The 27,057-nt window shown below is 43.0% G+C and overlaps 1 protein-coding gene and 1 long non-coding RNA gene across 5 annotated transcripts; one reads left to right on the top strand and one right to left on the bottom strand.

The window, feature by feature from the left end:
• The first annotated feature begins 100 nt into the window (after nucleotides 1–100).
• On the top strand, nucleotides 101–4,566 carry LOC145419590 (uncharacterized). Its single transcript, XR_013900886.1, has 2 exons — nucleotides 101–4,069; nucleotides 4,174–4,566. It is a non-coding gene; the product is annotated as an uncharacterized LOC145419590 (long non-coding RNA).
• A 3,432-nt stretch (nucleotides 4,567–7,998) lies between these two features.
• cep68 (centrosomal protein 68) lies at nucleotides 7,999–26,536 on the bottom strand. 4 transcript variants are annotated; one of them, XM_080287668.1, is made up of 9 exons: nucleotides 26,018–26,389; nucleotides 25,689–25,791; nucleotides 22,809–23,092; nucleotides 20,245–21,276; nucleotides 19,116–19,320; nucleotides 18,752–18,912; nucleotides 14,852–14,974; nucleotides 9,569–9,665; nucleotides 7,999–9,473 (listed from the first exon to the last, which is right to left on the bottom strand). In XM_080287668.1, the coding sequence occupies exons 3-9, from the start codon at nucleotides 23,064–23,066 to the stop codon at nucleotides 9,301–9,303; spliced, it is 2,049 nt and encodes a 682-aa protein (XP_080143794.1). In that variant the 5' UTR covers nucleotides 23,067–23,092; nucleotides 25,689–25,791; nucleotides 26,018–26,389; the 3' UTR covers nucleotides 7,999–9,300. The 4 variants fall into 4 exon arrangements, with proteins under 4 accessions (XP_080143794.1, XP_026045958.2, XP_080143796.1 ...); XM_026190173.2 differs by having other exon boundaries at nucleotides 18,752–18,909; nucleotides 26,018–26,363; XM_080287670.1 differs by lacking the exon at nucleotides 9,569–9,665 and having other exon boundaries at nucleotides 26,018–26,536.
• Nucleotides 26,537–27,057: the final 521 nt, after the last annotated feature.

Raw genomic sequence — 27,057 nt, 5'->3', positions numbered from 1 at the left:
AAAACAATCTATATAAGTTTATTTATAACGTTATGATTCTCTCTTCCGGTCACATACCGATTTATTGTATCAAACTTGACAATAAACTCGACTGTATGTTTCTTTCTGCTGTTACGTCCCAGACAGCACATTTATTTGATTGTTTCTAGCAGACAAACGCAGCAGTGCTATTATTGTAAATAAAATACAAGTTCTATATTAGAAGTTAATAAACAATGACAGAAAGAAGACTTCCTTTATTCCAGAAACTTCTGTCCTCCTGAGTTCATGAGTGTGTCACGAGTCATGGCTGTGTCATCACTCCGCGCTGAGGAAATACATGTGATTAAAAACACTGGTGATCATGTCACCACATGCAGTTCGGCTACAAGAGTCACTTGTTTAAGTTACAAACGTTTTTCCACGAGCAGTAAGTAAATACTGTGTTTTGCTTGATCTTTAAGACCAATCGCTGCCGAAAGTATCCACATCAGCTGTTTCAGTTCTCTAAGGAAATGAGCGTCAGCGCGTCCTTTATTTCTTCTTTTATCATAGCATACGGCGAGCTATCCTTGATGAAAGGGGAGGAGAAAACGCAGTCCCATAGTTCATTGCGGCGCACAACTCGTCATAATGAACAAAGTGGCGCAGATGATGTAAATATTCATTGTAACTGCGTTTTCTATTTAACGTCATAACCTGTTGATTCGTTATAAGATCTGTTAAACGCACAGCTGAACCCTGACCATCACACTACTGGAGTAAAAACTGGTTGTTGAATTGAAAGATTATGGTCTATGAACTGGTAACACTGGTTTTGTATAATCAGTTTTCATTACAGCTGAGCTTTGCTGTATTGCAGTCTTCAGGATTCATTTGTACTTCGGTACAGGTCAGTTAGGATAAGTAATAAATGGAAGGAAATTTGACCTCAGTCATAGAAATCCAAAACAGTATAGCAGTAAGTTATCACATAAAATGGAAAAAGCAGTCACAGTTAACATTTACATTTACTTGACCCACGACAGCTGTGCTCAGACTGATGACCTGTCCACGGGGTGCCTCATCTCTCAGCCTATGCTAGCTGGGTAGGCTCCAGCCCCCCGCGACTCTCATAAGGATAAGTGGATGAGGATGGATGATCGGCACCATTTTGTTTATTATGTTGATTGTTTTCATTTCTCCTTTCATAAATGCTAGTCTGACGCTAAAGGAGGCAATAAAGGAAGCACTGGTGCTCCTTTCATTAGTAATTGGAGAACTGGAATAGCTCTATTTATGGTCCCCAGGCAGATGGTCACTGGTCATGGCAGATGAACGTCCCTCCCTGAGCCTGGTTCTTCCAGGGAGGTTTTCAAGTGTGTGTGTGTGTGTGGGGGGGGGTCCCATGTTGGGGTTTTCACCATTTTCTTTGTATTATGTCTATGTATTACCTGTGTAAAGTGCATTGAGTCACCTTTTGTTGTGATTTGGAGCTATATAAACAAAGTCTCTGTCAGTACTCTTGCTGCAGCAACTGAAGGCTTTTCAGGGAGTTTTAGTCCAGCTGAAAAGTAATATATACATTAATTAATTTCTCATCATCACTCTGAGACAGGACATTTCTCATTTTAGAGATGTTGCACAAATGGAAGAAAGCAGTCTTACATATTTGTTTAATATGTGCGTTGAAGGACATGTCCTGGTCAAAAATGACTCCAAGGTTCCTCACAGCGTTACTGGAGGCCAAGGTAATGCCATCCAGAGTAAGAATCTGCTTAGATACCATATTTCTAAGCTTTTCAGGGCCGAGTACAATAACCTCAGTTTGATCTGAATTAAGAAGCAGAAAATTAGAGGTCCTCCCAAAAGGCCATTCCTTTACAACTTTAAGACATTCCTGCAGTTCGATTAATTGGTGTGTGTTATCTGGCTTCAAGATGGATAATGTTGGGTATCATTTGCATAGCAGTGAAAATGAGTCAGAGAGATAAGATGACTCCACCATCAGCATCAGTAAGAAGATCACTTTTCACCTTCACCAAAGCTGAACGGACGGCAGTCGGGGAGCTGGTCCTGACTGTTGTCTGTGCTTATGCGTTTGTGACAGTTCAGAGTACACGACGTCATTGGAATCCTTCGTGGTACTTTAGAGCGCTCCACATGGGGACTCTGTTGTCTTAGTGGGAGACTTCAATGCTCATAATGGCAACGACAGTAAGACCTGGAGGGCCAATGAGGTGAATGACCTGGCAGATCTAAACCAGAGCGGTGTTCTGTTCCTGGACTTCAGTGCAAACAGCATTGTCTCATCAGATCTGTGGCCACCTTGATGCTTTGGAGGAAGTAATTGCCAAAGTTAACTATCAATTGGAGAAAAACAGTCTAAATAAATATCAGTGGTATTGAAAGTCGCTCTACATAATGTTACATCTATGAAATTGTTATTTTTTCTCTAATGGTTAAAATTTTATTTGTGAAGGAGTTATTAAAGTCATTACTAGTTAACGTTAAAGGGATGGTTGGCTCAACAGAGCTCTGACTGTTTGTCAGCCTGGCTACAGAGCTGAAGAGAAACCTGGGGTTGTTCTTATTTTCTTCCATCAGTGAGGAATAGTACGATGTTCTGGCTTTGCTGAGGGCTTTCTTATAAAGCAACAAACTATTTCTACAGGCTAAATGATGATGAAATTAGCAAGACACCATTTCCTCTCCAGCCTACGAGTCATCTGCTTTAAGGTGTGTGTTTGAGAGCTGCATCATGGAGTACAGTACTTTTGATGTGAGGCTTTTTCAGAAGAGCTACAGTATCCAGAGTCGCAGTGAAGAAGTTCAATTATTAATAAGATAAGCAACTTCTGTGGGAGTGGAGTTCAGGTATCTGCTCTGCACTGTGTTGGGATCTAAAGAAGATAACAGTGGAGGAATTGTTTTTCACAAAGGCCGTTCATAAGACTGATATTAATTTATGCATTTTTATTTCTGTCAAATCATGTTTTGTGAATTGCTTTTGCTATTGTACCCAACCTTTACACATAAGAGCAACTTTTGACACATTAAAAGCCATGACAGTTAAACATGTAAGCTGGTCACTACTACACTGGTAACTGTCAGTCTGAGTGACAGCAGCAACTCTCTCAAGGAACTGATAGTGTCTAAATATATGCAAATGAGAAAAGTGATGAATAAATATGAAATATAGTTTCTGCTTTGTTATGTAGAGGCCAGGACACGTGATCGTGTGTATAAGGGGTGCAATACATGCTCGCATATTTAGCAGTACTGGTTTGTGAATAATGTGTACAGAGTGAGAGGATAAGGCTGCAATGCTGCCAGTTTTGTATTTCTTTCTTTTTTATTACCAGGAAATGCTGTGCAGAGCCAAATCACCAATCCTTTCAACAATATTCACACGTGCTCTGTGTGTATTGAAACTTGGATTTATCTGATTTTTCTGTGCTCTGGTGTTTTCTTGTTGTCTGAAAAATAAAAACATTTCCAGAAGCCACTGAGCGACAGGGAATGTAGAACTTTATCTTTTGTATATGACAGCTTTGTACTAAGCTCTAAATATGTGATCACAAGCAACAAACAGATAATAACAGACTTTTAAAACCAGGGTGTGTGAATGCTGATTGATCTTTTTATTTATGTATTTATTTTTAATCCTACGGGAACACAGGTTGTGCTGTACCAGCAAAAGATATTTTACAGGATCATCATTAATAGATCGAACACGTGACATATGATCACAATTTGTCAGCTTTTCTGATGATTTGGGAGTACCCGAAGAGCCTGTGGATTTAGGTAGATGATCATTTCTCAGACTTCTGATCGAAGCTTTGTGCCTGTCTCCAATGTTTGAGGGTAAACCTGATAGTACTGGTATATATTGATTTCAAGTTGATATCAGGTGCTGCACTTTAAACAATCATTTGTCAATATCACTTTTGTATGATCAGTTCTTGTCAAGCATCTCGTATGGACGCAGTGTCACACTTTCACTACTTCGAGCCATGAGGGAGAACAGGCAGAGTAAGCCCTGCACACTCTTCTCTTGCTTTGTTGATGGCCCAGATTCAGATTTAAAAAATTTGGAAAAATTAAAAAGGTACAACTGATTTCCCAGTTGGTGAATATGTTATGTTATTACGACCATCTCATTCCACTCACGTGAATTAGGGCCTTCATTTTTTGTGTGTTTTCTATTTGCAGGTTAAAGAGTGTAAATTCTTTGAAGATCTGATCGCAGCAGCTGGCTGCCTGGAAGACAAGAATCTGCTTGTACATGACATTGTTGTGTTCCAATGCACAAAGAGGCATGTATGTGTTTACTTATTTATTATTGTTCAATAAGTGACTCAAACGCAGGCAGATTGCCTTGTTTTCTGGGTTTTTGGTGGGACATTTCTTTGTGCATAGCTAGAGCATAACAGGTGACCACATGACATGAAAAATACAGGTTTGGGATATGCACTTGAATAATGTGAATAATCTAAGCTAAATGTTTGTGATTACTTTATCTCCTTTGATCCATTCATTTTTATTTAAAAGACAAACTTTTAAAAAAGTATATGCACCAATAAAAACACTTGTTTCCATACTTCATATTGGACCTGCCTGTGCTGTGATTGGACGCTGTGTTTTTGAATTTGAATCAATTATTTTTCTACAAGTGTACAAATGCTCTCAAGGTGAATGGTAGGAGGTAAAACTAATGACAATGAATTTAATAATAATAATAATGGATACTTTATTGATCCCCATGGGGAAATTACTTGTTTTTCTCTGCATTTGACCCACTCACTCAGTGAAGCAGTGGGCAGCCCACTAAGCAGGCGCCCGGGGAGCAGTGTGTAGGGACGGTACCTTGCTCAGGGGTACCTCAGGGTAGCCGTTAAGTGGATTCGAACCGCCGACCTTCCGATCATGGGGCGACCACTTTACCTACTGAGCTATCCCTGCCCCTAATTTAAATGTAAAGATTCACTAACAGTGATATTATTCTGACAGTAACACGACCTGGAAGTTCGAGCTTTTAGTAATAACATAAAATGGTCACATGTTCAATAAAGTTTCTCATTAACTATAACTGTATAAAACTCATGAACTGGATGTAAATCTATCTGCGGACCTTTTTTAAAAATAAATAAAATTGTTTGGTAGAGATGTGGCATATGTGCATGGCTCATATAAAACTCTCACACATTGGCACACATGAAAAGACAAAAGAAAAGACAAGAAATTCTAGTATTCTAACCATGACTCAGAACTCCAATCTGGCTTTGTTTTACAGGAAAATTGATACAAATTTGCCATTTCACTCTATTTTTGTATTTCTAACACTGACCTTACTTTTACACCTATGCATACGTCTTCATTGTGCCACAGTCTTGTAGTGAGGTGATGACAGTAACGTCTCCTGAGCACCTCCTATTTTTCACTAGTTCTAAGATTAAACTAAGCACGTTCCCAATAATGCTGTAAATGAGTGGTTTTTATGCGTAATAAACAAGGAACAACCAAACCCAAGCCTTTTTTTTCAGTGAATATGCACATTGGTTAATTTTTTTCTTTGTTTTTGGCTTTTATTTCCTGGTGTTCTGCTTTAATATTGTTTATCTGAGTTACTGACTGCATTACAGCTTTCGTGCAATTCTCACAGCATTACAATTAATGCAGTTCTCAAATCACACTTTTATTATTTTACTCACACGTTTACTGTGCACTTCTCACTTGAATCTGACAACTCATCAGAGCAGTTTGCACTTTTGTGAATCATAACTCTGGGTCACTGAGGTTCCTGAATACTTAACAGCATTGTATTCACGTTTTCAATCATGACTTCAAACCTTTTTCAAATATGTTTGAAAGAACAAACACAGTAACACACTTTCAGCAGTTTATTGCAACAAATAGAAACACAAACTTTCATTTTTGTGTCAAAGCTGTTCATCCAAATTTCCAATTTGTCAGGTGAACTGAACTTCAGGTAAGAAGTTATGACCTGCAGTCCATCTGGGTCAGATATGAACCAAGTTTAGGTGGAGTTTATTTTCGTTGTGCTGACTTTTTCGTACTGCGTGCTAGCTAGCATGACGGAGTTTCTATACACCTGGGTGGTGCTATGTTACTGATGTTGAACTTTATTTTGTTCATAAGGTTAATTATTATGATGCAAACCATCCCCTAAAAAAAGAATCGTCTCGTATTCAGAGAAAATATTTCGCGTTTCGTATTGAGCTGAGAAGGAACACAGTTTGTCCCGACTTCAGCTACAATGGACAAAGACACAAAGCTGGAGTTATTCTGTGTTTACGCTGCACAGCTGCCTCTTCTCTCCTGTTTCTACCGGTACTTCAATCATGAAACTGATCAATGATCAGCTGATCGGCTTTTCTCTCTTGTTTGTTTATCGCCCACTTTGTGCCAGAAAGAGGAAACCAGCGGATGTCGCGCTAAACAACAGCAGCACGTTTAAGCTTGATCAGCTGTTGTTAGAATTTATTTAATATTAATTTCTAGTATCAGCTGATGTTTGCTGGAGCCACAGCTGTAAAGCTGCTGGTCATGATATGGTTTGGATATGTGGTGAGAGGGAAACATGAAGATGAAACCAGGAGATGTCCTTACTGAATCATCAGAGCTGTGATGGAGAAACAGGTTTACCTTTTAGGTGACATGAATGAGTTGAAGGGACGTTATGAACTGTTTCTGAGAGACAAATATCACCAGGGTCCTTTTTTAGGTAGCTGACAGCTGGTAACTGTGCAGGGGCGGCTCTAGCAAAGTGTTGCCAGGGGGGCATGTAGGGCATTAACAGGGAGAGGGGGGCACAAAGACATACTTTTCTTTCTTATTCTCATTTAAAATGTCTAGCTTTTAATAAATAATTATCTGAATCTTACAACCAACGATTGATAGATTGATGCATATATACCATCAGAACAGTGCACATCACTGTCACAACAGCGTTTGTTTTCATTTAAAGGCTTATAATGGCGGCCGGTCTCTAGTCAAAATGCCCGGGCCAATTTTCTGTCCCAGTCCAGCTCTGTATGCAGCTCATCTGCAGTCTGCTGTTACCTACATCTTCCTATTCAGAAGGCAGAATTTCCGAGTTCTGAGTACAATCAAAGCACCACGACTGCAGTTTTTGTGTTGGATGTAAAAAGCGCACATGACTCTGTGACGTAGGCTAGAATCATGGCAGCAGTCAACGACGGTCCAGGCGTGGGATTTCTCTCGTGGAAATATGCACATTATCTTTTCCTTTCTATTGGTAGGTGGCACAGTGCACTGTGGCAGGATAGTGCTAACATGTAAGCAAGCTAGAAGACTTACAGTCTTGCTGGGTATCCAGTTACGGAAGCAACAGATTAACAAGAGAATTCTGAGTAAAACCAAAGTTACTTTCCCTAGTAACTAGTTACTTTGAAAGTAACGAGTAACTTGAAGTAACTGAGTTACTTTTGATAGAAGTAACTAGTAATGTAACTAAGTTACTAATTTAAACTAACTTACTCAACACTGCTTGTTTGTAATGTGTGTTTAAGATACTGTTACTTTCATTTCAGATCAAAGCAGTCTGAGCATTCTGTTATAACTCAGAACTGCTGCTCACTGGATAGTTTCCCATTTCAGACCATTCCCTGTAAACCCTGTGATGGTTGTGTGGGAAAGTCCCAGAACATCAACAATGTCTGAAATGCTCAAACCAGCCCGTCCGACATCGACAACCACGCTCAGTCATCTTTCTTCCTTATTCTGATGCTTGGTTTGGCGGTCACGACTATGTCCACATGCCTAAATGCAATGATGTGAAAGGCTGATTAGATATTTTGATTACTGCGATGAGCAGTGGATCAGTCGTATTTAGTAAAGTGATTACATTAGTTTGCTTTTTTTCCCCATTCCACCAGTTTTGTAAAGTTTCAGAAACATCCTTCACGTTTCATTTGTTTCTGAAAAACGACATTAATCCCACATTTATGCAGAACTCTTTCTGGGTTTGAGAAAAGAAAGAAACATTTTGATGACTTAGTCTTTAAAGGGTGCTGAAAGCTTTTTATTCATTCATCACAGAGTTGAAGTGATTGACTATTCATGCTCTGACATATGTGAAAAACCTTTGGATTGTTGGAGCGCCTTTTATAAAATACGTCCCATTTCTTTTCTGCCGTGAGAATTGAGCATTGAGAAAAACTGTAATTCAGCCTACAAACTTTACAGATGACAATACAACCGATAGGATCCAAAGGATTCCCTGTCAACATCTCTGTTTCAGGCACCAGAGGACGTGTGTCCATGATTGATCATGTGACTGCAGCAAATGGCAGCTGTCACAGAACAATTGGTAGGAGTGGCTCAGGAAGCGGAGACGGTCATCTACTAACTGGAAGTCTGGTGGTTTGATCCCTGACAGCTTTGGTCTGCTGAACTGTGGACGTTAGCTAGAAAGTGCTTCGATGATGTGTTCATTTACACACACGGTCCAATTAAAAAGTGCTTAGACTCACATGTTAAAATGAGTGTTTACAGCCTACTATACAAATAATTAGGGCCTTTGCAATTTTTAAAAATAATTCATCCATTTGAAAAAAGTTGTCCATAAAGTTAAGAACACTTAGTCACTGATAGGACTTCTCCACCTTTTGTATTTTCATGGAACGGTGTGACCAAAAACCTCACTTGCTGTGTGGTACAGACCATCCAGGCACTTTGTGCTTCTGGTGAGTGAAACTCGTATTTTATCAGTGCTAAAAACAGACGTTTGTCTGTGCATTGCAGCTGCACAGTTCATGATTAACCATTATGATAGGAGTCAAGGGCTCATGTTTTAATTTGTCCTGTTTTATGTTCCTGCCCTGGAGTAATTGAAACATTATCTTTTGGAGTAAAAAGCTTCTGTGTTCATTGTGGGCCATGATATATGTGCTGCACACTATGTGTCTCCGTTTGCCTCACAATAGTTTATCTAGTCGCTGCACTAATGTAGTGTTAGATTTACTTTGGCGTCTGGAAATCAGATTACAGAGATCCTTTTTGAAAAGAAATGGTTAACAGACTTTTAATTTGACTTCTGTGAATGTCTTGGAAAAGACAAATGTGATATTAAGTATAGGCAGAAAAACAGTGCGATATTAAGACTAAGAAAAGAACAATTTTGTGTTTTGGTGGCTCGGTGCTGGTCCTGAAGGCTTATGTGAAAAATGAACTGGTGTTTTTTGTGAATAGTAAATGAGAGCCTTGTATCAAAAGCAGAGTTCTTAGACAGAAATAACACCAAATATTTATATTTGTGATGCAGACATGAGGTCTGGTCAGCTGTCGTTGGGTCTGTTAAGTTGACTCTTGGACCACTACAGGACACTTTGTGCTCTGCTGGACAGGACTGGCTTGATTGGGCTGACCCAAGCTGTCTATAGCAGACAGGATGGAGGAGAAGAAGTGTTCATTGTGGGCCTGCAGCATTTCTGACTGACTCTCAATCAGGAGCAGGGTGTCTCTTAAAACTGTAAAAGAGAAGAGAGGAAGAACAGTCAGACTCAGTGAGAAAACAAGTATTTAGTTTCCGTATTTCTTAGTGAGCATGCTGTAACAAACTGACATGGAGAGGTGCTGTTGATGCAGCTGAGCAGTAGCTGTCCCATATTCAGAACGCAGGAGGCCAGCGGCTGATGGCTGCTAAGTTCTCTCTGAAAGCTCTGACAACAAAAGAGCCGAGTGAGTGGACCAGAAAACGCATGAAGTGATGAACGATGCAGTTTTTATGTCTGTGAAGGTTCTCAGTTTTTACTGTTCAAAGTTCACATTAGACTTAACCTTAGATATAAACTATGACCTACAGATATCTGGGTGGTGCTGACAGGATTCATTTATTCAACTAAATCTAAGCATGAACTACCTCATTTCTTATCCAACAGATTTCTCTGTTTTAAAATGGATCAATGGAGCTGGCGTGACAGCCCACAGCTGGCGTGACAGCCCACAGCTAGACCTAGAGCACCATTCTGTGGAAAATTAAAAATCTCTAACCTGCCTTCCATAAGCTCCATTATTAATCATAATAACTGCTTTACAAGCCTTAACATAAACACCTTTCTGACAGCCTGGTGGGAATTTAAAAAACAAAAACAAAATCTAAATCTAAAAATCTAAACTAACATGCATTTGGAGCAGTCCAGATGTCAGCGAGAAAAAGAGCAGCTGAATTTTGAGCTAACTGCAGTTTATGGAGAGATTTGTGTTAGACCATGGAGAAGAATTACAGTAATCTAAACGAGATGTGACGAGAGCATTGACAGGTATGGCAGTGCTGTTTGGAGTAAGTGAAGGATGAAGGCGGTTAGTATTACTAAAATGAAAACGTCTAGCAGAGGCCCCAGTCCGCGAGATCTTCAACGCACACCTCCGGCAGAGCTTCAACAGCATTCCGAGGGAGACTGGGGACATTGAGTCCGAATGGACCATGTTCAGCGCCTCCATTGCCGAAGCTGCTGCATTGAGCTGCGGCCGCAAGGTGGTTGGTGCCTGCCGTGGTGGTAATCCCCGAACCAAATGGTGGACACCAGAGGTGAAGGGAGCCACCAGGCTGAAGAAGGAGTCCTATCGGGCTTGGTTAGCCTGTGGGACTCCGGAGGCAGCCGACAGGTATCGACAGGTCAAGCGTAATGCGGCTCGGGCAGTGGCTGAAGCAAAAACTCGGGTGTGGGAGGAGTTCGGAGAGGCCATGGAAAAAGACTTTCGGGCTGCCTCGAAGAGATTCTGGCAAACCGTCAGACGTCTCAGGAGGGGAAAGCGGTGCTCTACCTGCACTGTGTATAGTGCTGGCGGAGCGCTGCTGACGTCGACTGAGAAAATTGTCAGGCGGTGGAAGGAATACTTCGAGGACCTCCTTAATCCCACTGACATGTCTTCCGAGGAGGAAGCAGAGTCTGGGGATGAGGGGAATGACCCGCCAATTTCCGGGGGCGAGGTCACTGAGGCAGTTAAACAACTCCTTGGTGGCAGAGCCCCTGGTGTTGATGAGGTCCGCCCCGAGTTCCTGAAGGCTCTGGACGTTGTAGGGCTGTCCTGGTTGACACGCCTCTGCAATGTTGCGTGGAGATCAGGGGCAGTACCTGTGGACTGGCAGACCGGGGTGGTGGTCCCCATCTTCAAGAAAGGGGACCGGAGGGTGTGTTCCAACTACAGGGGGATCACACTCCTCAGCCTCCCTGGGAAAGTCTATGCCAGGGTGCTGGAAAGGAGAGTTCGTCCGTTAGTCGAACCTCGGATACAGGAGGAACAATGCGGTTTTCGTCCTGGTCGCGGAACACTGGACCAGCTCTTTATCCTCTCCAGGATACTTGAGGGTGCATGGGAATTTGCCCAACCAGTCTACATGTGTTTTGTGGACTTGGAGAAGGCATTCGACCGTGTCCCTCGGGGTGTCCTGTGGGAGGTGTTGCGGGAATATGGGGTGTCTGGCCCATTGCTACGGGCCATTCGATCCCTATACAACCGTTGCAAGAGCTTGGTTCGCATTGCCGGCAATAAGTCGGACTCGTTCCCGGTGGGTGATGGGCTCCACCAGGGCTGCCCTTTGTCTCCGGTTCTGTTCATAATTTTTATGGACAGGATTTCTAGGCGCAGCCAAGTGGTGGAGGGCTTTCGCTTTGTTGGCCTCAGAATCTCATCTCTGATTTTTGCAGATGATGTGGTTCTGTTGGCTTCATCGGGTGAGGGCCTCCAGCTCGCACTGGAGCGGTTCGCAGCCGAGTGTGAAGCAGCGGGAATGAGGATCAGCACCTCCAAATCTGAGGCCATGGTTCTCAGCCGGAAAAGGGTGGAGTGCCCACTCCGGGTCGGGGATGAGTTCCTGCCCCAAGTGGAGGAGTTCAAGTATCTCGGGGTCTTGTTTGCGAGTGATGGGAGAAGGGAGCCGGAGATCGACAGACAGATTGGGGCTGCAGCTGCAGTAATGCGGACGCTGCACCGGTCCGTCGTGGTGAAGAGGGAGCTGAGTGTAAAAGCGAAGCTCTCAATTTACCGGTCGATCTACGTCCCTACCCTCACCTATGGCCACGAACTGTGGGTAGTGACCGAAAGAACGAGATCGCGGATACAAGCGGCAGAAATGAGCTTCCTCCGAAGGGTGGCTGGCCTCTCCCTTAGAGATAGGGTGAGAAGTTCGGCCATCCGGGAGGGGCTCAGAGTAGAGCAGCTGCTGCTCCACATCGAAAGGAGCCAGCTGAGGTGGTTCGGGCATCTGACAAGGATGCCCCCTGGGCGCCTCCTGGGTGAGGTGTTCGAGGCATGTCCCACCGGGAGGAGGCCCCGGGGCAGACCCAGGAAACGCTGGAGAGATTATATCTCTCGGCTGGCCTGGGAACGCCTTGGTATTCCCCCGGATAAGCTGGAGGAGGTGGCTGGGGAGAGGGAGGTCTGGGCCTCTTTGCTTAGGCTGCTGTCCCCGCGACCCGGCCCCGGACAAAGCGGATGAAAATGGATGGATGGATGGATGGATGGATGGATGAATGATGTGATTTATATGGGCTGTGAAGGATGACACCCAGACTCTTAACCTGAGTTATCAATGGATGGTGAAAAACTGTCAGAACTTTAGTTATGAGTAAATCAAACCTTGATTTCACTTAATCAGAAATAGATGTGGGTTTGGAAGAGAAGTAGAGCTGGGCATCATCTGTGCAGCAGTGAAACTGGATGTTATATTTCTTGAAAATATTACCTAGAGGTAGAGCTGGGCGATATGAGATTTTTTCATATCACGATATGTTTTTTTCATTTCAGGCGATAACGATATCTATCACGATATAAGCCAAATAACTATATTTGTAAGATTTAAATGTGCCGTTGCTCACAAGTAAAATGTGAAATAATCAGCAGCTTGTTTTTAATTTAAATATTTATTTCCCATAATAAGTTCAACAGGGTAGATGTACTTAAGGAACATGAGACTTTTTCAGATAAATAAAGGCAAATATTACAAACTACACAAAAGGCAGCCGCTAAAGCGTTTAAGTTTCAAAATAGAACAAACGAAACAGACTAAATTGTCAATTCCACTTAGAAACAAAATATTAATTCTAAAAATAAATCTTAGTTTGTTTTACAGAAGAACAGACAAAACTGACTAACTTTTGTCAATATCAAATAAACTGAGAACTAAAAGGAAATTCTCAATCTCTCCTTGTTGTATAGCTGAGCTTTTCAAACAGTTTTAACAGTTACTTTAGTCTGACAAAAGCCGAATGACGAATTAGCGCTTCCAGTCAGAGACTGAGGCTACGTCCACACGTACACGGGTATTTTTGAAAACGGAGATTTTCCGTTTTCGTTTTAAAAAATAATCCCGTCCACACATAAAGGCAGAAATGAAGGAAAACGCTGCTATGAACATGCCAAAGCAGCAGGTGGCGCTAGATTCCTAACCGTGCAGAAATGTTGGCCAATCAGAAGTCTAGAAGCCTCGGTGGGAAAAAGTAAACAAAGCTGGGGCATAGAAGCAGAACCGAGTCGTATGTGTGGAGGGACAGTAACTGTGTGTATATGTAAGCATTTAAACACTGCAGAGAGTAGAATTAACAGTAACAGTATTGTAGAAATTCATTTCACCGAAACAATAACGTGGCGCACAGTGTGACGCATGCACCAGTTTATTGTATTTCCAGACTGGCTTTCGGCACAATTTACAGTGCATGCTACTCTGTTTTTTGTCAGACTTGAAATAGCCGAAATACCTTCACACTACGGAACTTCTATGGCTCTTCCGTTCGACAATCTCTCCGGCGTTGGAACCATCATCTGTTTTCTCTTCGGTCACGCTCGGTTGATTTTTCTAGTCGGCACACTCATTTCCTCCATTACCCGCTGGCTGCTTCCCAAACAAACACACGTGCGGCTTGGCACTTGTGCTGTACGTAACAAGTCACGTGACGCTGCGGCTGTGATTGGTTCGGCTCTGCGCTACTTAATTTGGATTGGCTGACCTTTTTTTTTTTTTTTTTTTTAAGAGGACAAGAGCGGCGAAGTCTATCGCGATAGTTTAATTTCTCTATCGAGTAAAAGTTATATCGCGATACATATCGTTATCGTTCTATCGCCCAGCTCTACCTAGAGGTAGGAGAAATAATAAAAACCAAAGGCCCCAGGAGAGAGCCTTGGGGAACACCAGAGTTAACTGGTGTAGACAGTGAAAAGATCATTTGAGGTGTTTCTGTACTATGAAATGAATGAAGCCAGATTCAAATTGTTCATACAAGTTATTTCCAGGGGGGCGTCTATGAACCTGTGTAGCCACTCCTTCTTTTTTTTTACCTAAAACCTTCGATTAGTTCAGAAAGCTCTCAATGCTCCCCCCAGCAAGCTACCGGCTTCAGTGTCTATAACCCAGTGTGAACTCTCAGGTCATCAGGTGCAGATGTTTTAAGTCTTCCCATGATGATCTAAGTGTGCTGCAGGTGCTTTCAGTTACTGTAGTCCTGTTCTTTGGCACAAGCTTCCTGCTGAGCTGAGGTGTGCATTTCAAAAACAGACTCAAACCATTGTGTTCTCACAGTAGCTGTCTGTGTGTGTGCACATTTGTAAACTTACACCTTTTCTTGTCTTCATTGTAAACATATATAGGTTTTTATGTTTGCTGTTGGGAACGTGGATTTTGAATGTGATGAAATGTGTCATTTAAACAAACTTGCTATCGCCACTGAACTGCTTAATTCATCAAACAAAGGATTTCTCTGTATTACAAATCAATTAACAATTAACATGCACACTGATAAAACTTTCAGTAGTGCTGCTTTAGCCTGTGTGAAACAGACACAGTAACGTTTTTCAGGGCAGGACTGTGTGTTTGCTGCCAGTGTAACAACTCAAGAGGCTCAGCCTTCACCTGGTAGTCAGCCAGAGATGACTTCCCACGATCCACGTCCACAGTGGGTTCAGTCAGCAGCTCCATCTTCTCTGACATGGCATTCAGCTGCTGGATGAGCAGCTCCAGGTGAGAACAGAAGACCTGGAACATACAGTACAGGGAGTGCAGAATTATTAGGCAAATGAGTATTTTGTCCACATCATCCTCTTCATGCATGTTGTCTTACTCCAAGCTGTATAGGCTCGAAAGCCTACTACCAATTAAGCATATTAGGTGATGTGCATCTCTGTAATGAGAAGGGGTGTGGTCTAATGACATCAACACCCTATATCAGGTGTGCATAATTATTAGGCAACGTCCTTTCCTTTGGCAAAATGGGTCAAAAGAAGGACTTGACAGGCTCAGAAAAGTCAAAAATAGTGAGATATCTTGCAGAGGGGTGCAGCAGTCTCAAAATTGCAAAGCTTCTGAAGCGTGATCATCGAACAATCAAGCGTTTCATTCAAAATAGTCAACAGGGTCGCAAGAAGCGTGTGGAAAAACCACGGCGCCAAATAACTGCCCATGAACTGAGAAAAGTCAAGCGTGCAGCTGCCAAGATGCCACTTGCCACCAGTTTGGCCATATTTCAGAGCTGCAACATCACTGGAGTGCCCAAAAGCACAAGGTGTGCAATACTCAGAGACATGGCCAAGGTAAGAAAGGCTGAAAGACGACCACCACTGAACAAGACACACAAGCTGAAACGTCAAGACTGGGCCAAGAAATATCTCAAGACTGGTTTTTCTAAGGTTTTATGGACTGATGAAATGAGAGTGAGTCTTGATGGGCCAGATGGATGGGCCCGTGGCTGGATTGGTAAAGGGCAGAGAGCTCCAGTCCCACTCAGACGCCAGCAAGGTGGAGGTGGAGTACTGGTTTGGGCTGGTATCATCAAAGATGAGCTTGTGGGGCCTTTTCGGGTTGAGGATGGAGTCAAGCTCAACTCCCAGTCCTACTGCCAGTTTCTGGAAGACACCTTCTTCAAGCAGTGGTACAGGAAGAAGTCTGCATCCTTCAAGAAAAACATGATTTTCATGCAGGACAATGCTCCATCACACGCGTCCAAGTACTCCACAGCGTGGCTGCAAGAAAGGGTATAAAAGAAGACAAACTAATGACATGGCCTCCTTGTTCACCTGATCTGAACCCCATTGAGAACCTGTGGTCCATCATCAAATGTGAGATTTACAAGGAGGGAAAACAGTACACCTCTCTGAACAGTGTCTGGGAGGCTGTGGTTGCTGCTGCACGCAATGTTGATGGTGAACAGATCAAAACACTGACAGAATCCATGGATGGCAGGCTTTTGAGTGTCCTTGCAAAGAAAGGTGGCTATATTGGTCGCTGATTTGTTTTTGTTTTGTTTTTGAATGTCAGAGATGTATATTTGTGAATGTGGAGATGTTATATTGGTTTCACTGGTAAAAATAAATGATTGAAATGGGTATATATTTGTTTTTGTTAAGTTGCCTAATAATTATGCACAGTAATAGTCACCTGCACACACAGATATCCCCCTAAAATAGCTCAAACTAAAAACAAACTAAAAACTACTTCCAAAAACATTCAGCTTTGATATTAATGAGTTTTTTGGGTTCATTGAGAACATGGTTGTTGTTCAACAATAAAATTATTCCTCACAAATACAACTTGCCTAATAATTCTGCACTCCCTGTACAAGAGCAGATGCTGCTGGTGCAATAAGCTGTACGTTTTACGTCCAATGGATGATGATCTGATTAGTCGACTAATCGCAAAAATAATCTGTGACTAGTCGACTATCAAAAATAATCGTTTGTGGCAGCCCTACAGTACATATTATTCATGGTGCTTTTAATCATATAATGGTTGAAATATTGGAATACACAGATACATATCATTGAGAAATTCAAACAAAGTCACACAGTACAGAACAAGCCTGGCAGAGGAAGGAAGTGAAAGATTTAAAAGATTCTGGAAAGAAAACCAGTGAGAGATGTCCAAAGACCCCAGAACTAAGGATGGGTATTGATACGATTTTCATGATTCCGATTCCATTTTCGATTCAATTCTTTATCGATTCTTTATTGATTCTTTTTAAAAAAGGAGAACACTAAGGTCGATTAGCTTAGAACTTTGTTTTATATCTTCTCTTTGAACAAGATAGAAATTTAGGAGTAACATGGCCTTACAAACCCAGCAGTGAGATCTTAAGAGATCTCTTCAGTGGGTGTCACAGGGCCCCCAGGAAAAAATTGTAAATGTAAAATAATAAAATAAATATTCTTCTGTAGCAATAACACAAGAATATCCAGTAATGTCCCTGCCTACAATTAAACACATTTACTTACTGAAAATCACCTGCTGTGGCAAACGGGTGCAAGCCTTTGACCACAAACTGAGCCACTGCTCGGTGACATTCGTCTATCCTGCCTGAAAGGAGACGCTACCGGTAGACTGCAGCGAGAGCTGCCAGCATCTGAGCCAGACTCTGTCTCTCTCATCATGGTCACTAAATGCACAGTAATGGTTTTGTAATAAGGCAGATCGCGCTAACATAATATGCACTGTTAGTTGATTATTTACCTGCCGCATTAACGGGAGAGGACGTGCAAACGTTACCGCTGCTGCTGGGTTGAGATTCATGGAATTAAAAACACGACATTCATTTAAGGTCATCGCGTGTTTTGTGAGCAAATGCTTTTGCATATTCGTAGTGTTTCCTCCCTTAAATGAAGCATCTACTTTGCAAGTACTGCAAGTTGCCCTGTTGTCATCCGTTCTCGTAAAGTATAACCAAACTTTTGAGCGTTTGAGCCGCCGTGTTTTCTGCCAGGTAAATGACGCTCCGCAACGTGGTGACGTCATTCGGGGCGACTGGAATCGATAAGGGAATCGTTTGCAAAAATGGCAAACACTTCCAAGGAATTGAAACAGTGGGAACCGGTTCTCAACAAGAACCGGGTTTCGAAACCCATCCCTACCCAGAACAGCTGCAAAGAGACTAGTGAGGGACTTAAAGAGTGGAGGAAAGCTAGGAGACATAACTTAAACATAAAAACAGACTGAATTACTAGAACTTTAAGTCAAGGTTATAAAAAACTTCAAACAAAAGAGCAAACATTATAACTTAATACTGTTGAGTTCTAAGGATATCAGCAGTTCAGCTGATATTTGTTCACCTATTATAAAGCTAAGTTATCATAACTAACTGCCTGACGATGGATACAACAGAAACAGGAGAACAAACCAGCTGCTCTCCGCTGAACGATTCATGATGTACTCTGAGTGGCAGGGGAGCAACATGAGGACACTGTCACGGTAAATGTGTCGCAAATGTAAGAAAAACATCTGAACTTTTTAAATTTTCTATTTAGTTTTTGTGTGTGTGTTTTAAACACAGTAACGGCTTCAGCCTTGTTATTGTTTGGTGGCCCTGGTCCTTTTGCTCGAGCCACTATGATGTGTTGACGCATATGAATGACTTTGAGTTTGCTTGTGCTGCAGTTAAAGTGAAGCTTAGAGGATAAAATGACACAGCTTTTTAATAAGAAGGCTGAAGACCAGACTGTTGACCCTGGGGCTTTGGGTTTTGGCACTGATGCCCGTGATAGGTTCACCTTTCCAGTCAAGGCTTAGTGGACCTTTCACTATTAAAAGCACTTTATTAGACAGGGACTACTTGATGCAAACACCAGAGAAGAGGAATAATCAGTGGTCATGTAAACCTCTTAAAGCGCCATAATACTGCTACTTCTCTTCCTGAACTAAGCAGTGATAGCCACTCCATACAAAACCCTACACTGGCTTCATTAGTGACATCTGCCATAGCAGGAGTTTAATCTGTTGATGACTTTCAGTCTGAAAAATTAGTCACAGATCCAACTGCGTCCCTACCTTGATGTGTTGCATCAGAGAGTCACTGTGCTCCTGGCCCTCCAAGCTCTCCTTTGGATTATCAATCAGGCTGAGCCCACACAGCCGGTCCACCAGAGTCTCAGCCTTCTTGAGACTAGGGCGACCCAAGCCACCGTCAGCATGCCCTACGTAAACCGCTGCTGACGGAGAGAGAATAGTTTTTGTTTGTATTTTCCTTAAGATCAGAAATCTCAAAATCACACACTTGCAAACCCTGACAATTAATCCGAACTCTTTTGGATAAAGAGATGGAAATATATCCATTGCAGTGAAGGTAATTTGATTCTTTAACTGTGTACAGGGCTACAATCTAAACATCCTTACAAATATTTATTACAAATACCTGTTGGAGGAGCATTTTTGTGCTCTGTGCTCCACTTTTTAAAGTCATTTCTGTCTTGTTTGTCCTCCTGGAGCTCCTTGACTTTAGTCCTTTCCTCTTGTTTTCCTGACAAGCTGATAGAAGAGGGCCAGGAGGTGGTGCATGTTTCCAGAGAGTCCCAGTTAGCTGTGACAGGCCAGCTCAGCTGAGCTGTCATCTCCCTCACCTGCACACAGGGACCACAGTGATGATGTGATGCGTTTTGCTACTTTAGCAAGAATTGCTAAAGGAATGCACAGTAAAAATACAACGTTGTGAACATGATTAGCAATGATGTAAAGCAGCGGTCCCCAACCCCCGGGCCATGGACCGGTACCGGTCGGTGAGTCGTTTGGTACCGGGCCGTGAGAGTTGAGGCTCAGGTGTGAAATGTCTGGTTTTCAGGGTTTTTATCGGTTTTCAGCGTTATTTTGTTATCGTTTTTATCGTTAACTCTGTTTTCCTGGGTCTTTTCACGTATGTTATGAATAAATCTTATTTTTTTCGGTACCGGTACTAGTTTTATTTTGTTGTATTTATCCGCAACACCTTAAAGGCCGGTCCGTGAAAATATTGCCGGGCATGAACCGGTCCGTGGCGGTGTTACACCCCGGCCTAGGCAACCGGCGTGCAACGTATGAAAATAAAAATAAGAAAAAAAACACACGAGAAAAAAACTAAAGCTCTCCACCAAAATCCCAAAACGAAGGTGTCTCAAACGAAAATATTAACAAACCCATTCACAGCTATTTACAACAGACTATTTATTTACAACAAAACACCAAACTATTTACAACACGGGGGAGATCGCGACCATGACCAACTGACACACAGGGCTTAAATACATAGAAGGAGCAATCAGGGAATAGACCACAGGAGGGAAACACAGCTGGGGCAAATTAGACCTGACGAGACAAGGAAACGTAAACTGAACACTCTAAGATAACAACAGACCTTCAAAGTAAAACAGGAAACACATGACAGTCACGCAAAAACAAAACACTGACAACACCGAAACGTAACACGCGAAAAAGGTTGGAGACCGCTGATGTAAATGGTTCTGCTTGCACAATCACCAGAGTGGTAAAGTCAGCGTACATATAGTACTGACCTGTCTGGACAGGAGCTGCAGCTCCTCCACCTGGTCTGGAAGAGGCCGGAATTCCTCATCCAGGTCCCCGTGCACACACCTGGACTGTCGAAGTACACTTTCAGAGCGTATGAAAGCAGAAAAGGTAGATGTGGATCGCATATGGTGCTGATCATTGAGACTATCATTAACAAAAGGATTTCTTTCCCCTCCATCCTCACTGCAGTCCAGACAGTCCGAGGACAAAGAGAGCAGGGATGGTGGTTCACCTGAAGATCTAGTGATAAACTGCAGGTCAGGTGACATATAATTCGAGCTGAGAGCGATTCTTTCACTGCTCTGTCCTCTTGCACCGGTTGAAATGTCCAACCCTGGCAGGCTGGTGGAACTACATAGGTGGCCCATTGCAATTCCTGAGTCCTGCAGGTTGAGGTTTGTCTGAAGGCTGTCATCCTGAAGGCTCTTGGAGCTGTCCCATTCACTGTCTACCTGTCTTGGTCTTAGTGGGTAGGTGTAATCCAGCAGTTCCTGGTACTCCTTGTTTGGGTCCCATGCTGTGCAGTGCCTGTTTGGAGATGGGGGCAGAGTTTCAGGGATGGCACAGGCCCAGTAGTCTGCCTGATAGGGAGACTTGGGAATCTCTTTGGAGTTTACTCCAAAAGAACACCGTTTTCTTTCTCTCCAACTTCTCTCCCTCCGGCTCTCTATCACACGCTGAGCTTGGCTTCGTTTGTTTGAACAGGGGCTGTACGTAGGATAAAGGACCGTGGAGGTCAGTCTGGGCTTCGGGGGAAGGTCAAGTCCACAGACTTTAAAGTTAGACCTTGAGAGGCTCTGCTGAGCCAATCTGTTTCCAGGGAAAGATGTTCCAAATGTAGCGGAGTCCTCATGGTGCAGCTCTGAAACACCCAAGGGTGAGCCCAGGTCTTCTTCAGAGGTAGAGGGAAGTGATATTTCAATGGGAGACGGGCTAAGTCTCTGTGGGATGAGCTCCTCTCTTGGTTTGGGCAAGAATTTAATATTATGATGTTCACTTCTGTCCTGTTGTTTCTCCTGCAAGAAAAATACTGTAGCATTATAAACCTTATTATTGCATCAGAGTAAAAGCTTCTGGCATTTAGTCGTTTACATCAGCTTAGACGTTTAAGCTACAAAGTGATGAAGAGAATAATAGAAAGTGACAAGGATGGCATACATTCTTAAGTGAGCAGTCATTTATGGATAAATGAGGAGGTTAAAGCCCTGAAATACTGTACATTTACATTTCAAGTTCCATCCATCCATCCGTTCGCTTCCGCTTATCCTTTTCAGGGTCGCGGGGGGCGCTGGAGCTTATCCCAGCTGTCATAGGACGAAAGGCGGGGTACACCCTGGACAGGTCGCCAGTCTGTCGCAGGGCCAACACACAGGGACAAACAACCATTCACACTCACATTCACTCGCACATTCACACCTAGTGACAATTTGGATTATCCAGTTAACCTGTCCCCACAAGCTGCATGTCTTTGGATGGTGGGAGGAAGCCGGAGTACCCGGAGAGAACCCACGCAAACACGGGGAGAACATGCAAACTCCACACAGAAAGACCCCGGCCTGATGGTGGAAGTGAACTCAGGACCTTCTTGCTGTGCGGCAACAGTGCTAACCACCGTGCCACCGTGCTGCCCCTACATTTCAAGTTAAACAACAAAATACCACAAAGATCATTTTGTATCATACATTTATACAACTGCCTGGAGCTTAATTTCTAACCCAATGATTTACTGTCTATAGCTTTAAAGGAAACTGGAGTAGCTGCTGATGACACAGACACACAGGATCAGCTTCTCTACTGGTTATAAATCCACATCATGCTTGTCCCCAAAGCTCTGCCTGTGGGTATATAGAGCTAACGTTAACTCAAAGCTGACTAGCTAATTAGCCCTGCTAGGGAGCTACAGAGTTCAGAGAGTAATTCTCTGGGCTTTCAGTTCTGTAAGGGTGGGAGACGATTATACTGTAAGTACACCTAAGTTATACTTTTGTTGTGCTGGACCCATGTAGAGCCTGTGGCCTAGCCTTCGTGCTTTGGAGTTCTGACACCCAAACACGAGCTGACGGTTAGTCTCTTTGAGGTTAGACATTCCAGCTGATTTAAGGGATAGCAGCTGAAAAATAAAGCAGAAATCCATAATAGGAAGCGACGATACTGAACAAGCCAATCGCAGTCATTGCACTGATGCAATGCGCAGATTCATTTGTTTCAGCAGAGCATGTTGGGATTAACCAGCACATGTGCTTCGGTTCCTTGCCACTGTGTGGCAGCAGCTTCATCTTAGCTGCATGCCAACGGATTAGTTATGTTTTTCACAGAACATTTTTTACTGACTTTGAAGTGTGGGAGGCGGAGATGTTACAAGGTCTAGAAGCAAGAGACACCACATATTTTACACCTCACAGTTTATAAAATTCTTATAACACTATATAAATGCGTTTTCATGATATGGGACCTTTGACAAAAGCCAAGTCGTTCTGTGTCTGCTGTATTGTTCCATCTAAAAGGACAAAGATTTTACTTGGAGGTCTTCTTTCTCCATGTTCCTTACCTTTTCCATGAGCCTCTGTGGACGTGTCTTCTTTAAGATGGACACATGCTCTTCTACAGAAAACAGAGGCTTCCTAGTGAGATATTGCCTGCCTGTCAGATACTTGGAGGTTGCTGCCATGGTAACACCTTTGTATGGCTCTTCTTTGTCCCCCTTTTCTATCTTGACTCTTTCAGTGACTTCTGGAGTTGAGCATCTCTTGCTCTGTAGCTCTCTGCAATTTAATTTCCAGCGCTGGCGGCATCCCTTCACTTCCATTGCACAAAAGGAGACTTGCCTCAGCCCTGAAATAACACAAGAAAGAAGCAAAGTACATGAGAAAATATAGAAAGAATTATCCAACGTCTGGTAAAACTAGAGTTATTGTCCTTTCTTATCCAACAGATGTGCTGGCTAGGAAGAGTTTTCCTCTTCTAGGATACAGGATGTCATTTATTCAGCAGATTATGAAGCAAATAATTTGTTGCTGAAAATTTGCAGAACATAGAGCCATAAAAAAAAAACTAAAGTTCCAATAGTGCAAGGTTCTGCTCAACTTTTCTTCTGAAATCATGCACAAAAGTCCTCTGATAACTTTAGTCCAAACAACTGATATTTTGTTAATATGTATTGCTGTTGTCGGTTTATGAATGTACAACATGAAGTCACCATAAACACACTTAAACTGTTGCTTTTGATATTTGGAATTTTCTTTACTCATCTTGAAGCCAATCCCAGCCACCGTGGGGCGAGAGGCAGGGTACACCCTGGACAGGTCGCCAACCCGACACAAATAGACCGACAACCATTCACACTCACATTCTCCAGTTACCCTAACCCCACTGACTGCATGTCTTGGGACTTGTGGGAGGAAGCTGGAGCACAAACACGGGGAGAACCACTCCACACGGAAAGGCCCCAGTCGGGTGGTGGGATGGAACTCGGGACCTTCTTGCTGTGAAGCAACAGTACTAATCACCGCGCCACTGTGCTGCCCCAAATGATTAATATTAATAATAATCGATGTCCCTACCCTCACCTATGATCACGAGCTCTGAGTACTGAGCGAAAGAAAGAGATCGCTAATATAAGTGGCAGAAATGAGCGTCCTCCAAAGGGTGGCTGGCCTCTGCCTCAGAGATGGGCTGAGGAGCTCTGGGAGGGAGGGGCAGAATAGAGCCGCTACTCCTCTACATTAAAAGGAGCCAGTTGAGGTGGTTCCAGCATCTAACAAGGGTGAGTGAGCAGGCCCAGGTGCATGCCAGATATACATGTATATAAACTTTCAACTGTTATGAGATTTGAGATTCGTTCTCTCAGATTAATCATCATACATCATACGTATGTCATCATACAAAAGGCTCAAACTAGAGGCAGCAGGTGTTTTGGATTCTTTTTTTTAAATTGAACTTCTTATTGCAAAGCAGGAAAACAGCAGTCATGAACATACACATGACAGAGATGTACTTAGATGTATGGAGGTCAAGGGAGTCAAAAAAAACAAACCAAAACAAAAACAGCAACAATAATAAACAATGAAAAAGACTAGCAATCATCCCTTTGTTGCCAGGCCAAATCCCATAAACCCAATTGCAACCTCTGAACTGAAGGAGTGTCCAAATAGGTCCCGGCGGGGTAAAAAAGGAAAGGTTTGTCCTTGAGCGCTGTAGAGAAGGCAACGATATGTGAAGAAGATCTTTGCAGCGGAAGGTGGCAGGTAGCTCATCATTTAGCCCTAACGAGCAAGTCCTTGGACCCAGATGCAGTCGGCAATTAAATATGATGCAAAGCTGGTCTATGAGTGATGGGTGCTTTGGATTCTTAAATTATGTCATTGCTTAATGTTCTGTTTCTGGTCCAACAGAAACAGTTTATGCTGTTATTCTTATATCCATCCATCCATTCGCTTCCGCTTATCCTTTTCAGGGTCGCGGGGGGGGGGGGGGCGCTGGAGCCTATCCCAGCTGTCATAGGGCGAGAGGCGGGGTACACCCTGGACAGGTCGCCAGTCTGTCGCAGGGCCAACACACAGGGACAAACAACCATTCACACTCACTTTCAAACCTAGTGGCAATTTGGATTATCCAATTAACCTATCCCCACAAGCTGCATGTCTTTGGACGGTGGGAGGAAGCCGGAGTACCCGGAGGGAACCCACGCAAACACGGGGAGAACATGCAAACTCCACACAGAAAGACCTCGGCCTGATGGTGGAAGTGAACTCAGGACCTTCTTGCTGTGCGGCAACAGTGCTAACCACCGTGCCACCGTGCTGCCCCTGTTATTCTTATATATTAATTTAATTTTGCTGCTGTAAACTGCTGAAGCAAATAATACAGTTTCGAGTTTACTTCACTGCACCGCACTCTGTAAATAGATCAGTACATTCAATGCAACACAGCAACAAAACGATTCCCTTTTTAACTCCAGCAGCAACAGGATATCCGCATGTTCGCGATGCATAGAACAAATCGGTTCTCTGACTACATACAGTCATCATCAGACACAGCGTGGACGTGGAGGAAACGACGACAACAACAAGCACAGAGGACTAATGTTCTGTCCCCTCATGACCTCTGTCATGGTTCATCTTCACTAGTCTGTAGTGCTGAGCGTCACAGTCCACGAACGACAGCCCGGATAAAAAAACACCAGCCCAAACAAAACCCACAAGTAACAAAGTACGCGCTGACTCTTACTGACGAACCTCGCTCTGTGATGGAAGTCTTCCACTGTTACACGGCAAACTCAAACATTTTCAGCCTCATAAAGTTTCCTGTTCAAGCTGTATGACACTTCCCATTATTCAGCAGTGTGTGTGTAAGTCAGACCAACAGCCAGTTATAGAAAATATATTAAAACAATCTATCTTGTTTAGGAAAAGAAACGACAGATATTTACCAGCGTAGCTCAGCTCGAAGCATCCATCCGCTGTAGCTTGGTCCCCAGCCTGCCTCCTTGCAGGGTGTAGTCGTTAGAGCCGTAATGATTGCTGAGTACAAGCCTGTTCAAAACAGTGTTATTAGCATCCAGGTTGTGCTTTATAAAGGAAATGTCGATTTACTGCCACTCGGCTATATTTATTAGCCTACTGGTGTTTTATTATAGCTTGGTATTTGTTGTATATAAAACATATTTGGTATAAGATACATTTCAACGACACAAAAGTAAGTAGTAATTACAGAAACACATAAAATAAAGGTAAAAAAAAGCGAATGGGTCTTTCTTACGGTACGTGACTGTGACGGAGCTCTTCTTCTCGCGAGTTTTATGGTCGTTGCCAAACTAACTTACAGGAGCGTTGCTGCCACCTACTGGAATTTGGACGAGAGTGCAGCAGGAGAAAACAAAAAACAAACAAAAGAGAATAACGACATTCATCTTCATTGGCCAGTTATGTGTACACACGCAAGGAACTGAGCCCCGGATATGAGCTCAATGTACCTACAGAATAGACGAACAGGCAAACAGCAACACGACGCAGAAAATAACAGCATATTTTTATGGTGGAGTAGTGTTCAAAGATGCACAAAGTGCCCGTCTCTGTGTGGATATAATAGATTTGGTTGTTCTTACCACAGTGTTGGCATAACAACCAACTGTGGAATCCCATAGCTGATGATGTCTTCTGCTCATTACAAGAACTAGAGGACGTAACAACGCTGGATACTCCTGTGTGCACTCTTTTATACTCTGCCAAGTGCTGATTTGTATCTCTCCCTCAATCTTCCAGTCTGGACGTACAATCACCTAGTGTCAATTGGATTTAATTACATTTATCATTAGCTCATTTCTCTTCAAAATCCTGTGCCAATCACAATATACTAAATACAATTAATTTTATTAAATCATACATTTTAAAAGTCATTCATTCTTTTACATTAATGGTTTCTTAGTGTCGGAGTAAATCCCCTCCCATCATTTTCACACACACGCAGCAGCCTCCAAGGCATCTTCCCACACTGTCAGTGTGAGGCCTGTCATTAGAATCATTATTATATTTTCTTATTCATTCTATTGGTTAAAGGCTCCTGTAAGTGCAACACTGAGGGAACAGTTCACCCTGACCGATGTAGGGTTAAAGGGGACCCCGCTCTGGCGCCAGGCCTGCGGAGGGTGCCTGGTAGCCGGGCCTTAGCCCATGGTTCCCAGCTGGGTGCCGCCTGAAGAAGGGACATGGGACCACGATCCTGTAACCCCAGCACTTTTATATTTATCAACCTGAACATATATATATGTGGAGAAAGAACCGACAGTCATGTCTTTCTCA

Source organism: Astatotilapia calliptera, chromosome 13, assembly GCF_964374335.1.
Source record: "Astatotilapia calliptera chromosome 13, fAstCal68.1, whole genome shotgun sequence".
In the NCBI taxonomy this organism is placed as follows: Eukaryota; Metazoa; Chordata; class Actinopteri; order Cichliformes; family Cichlidae; genus Astatotilapia; species Astatotilapia calliptera.
This window is presented reverse-complemented; position numbering and strand designations above follow the sequence as displayed.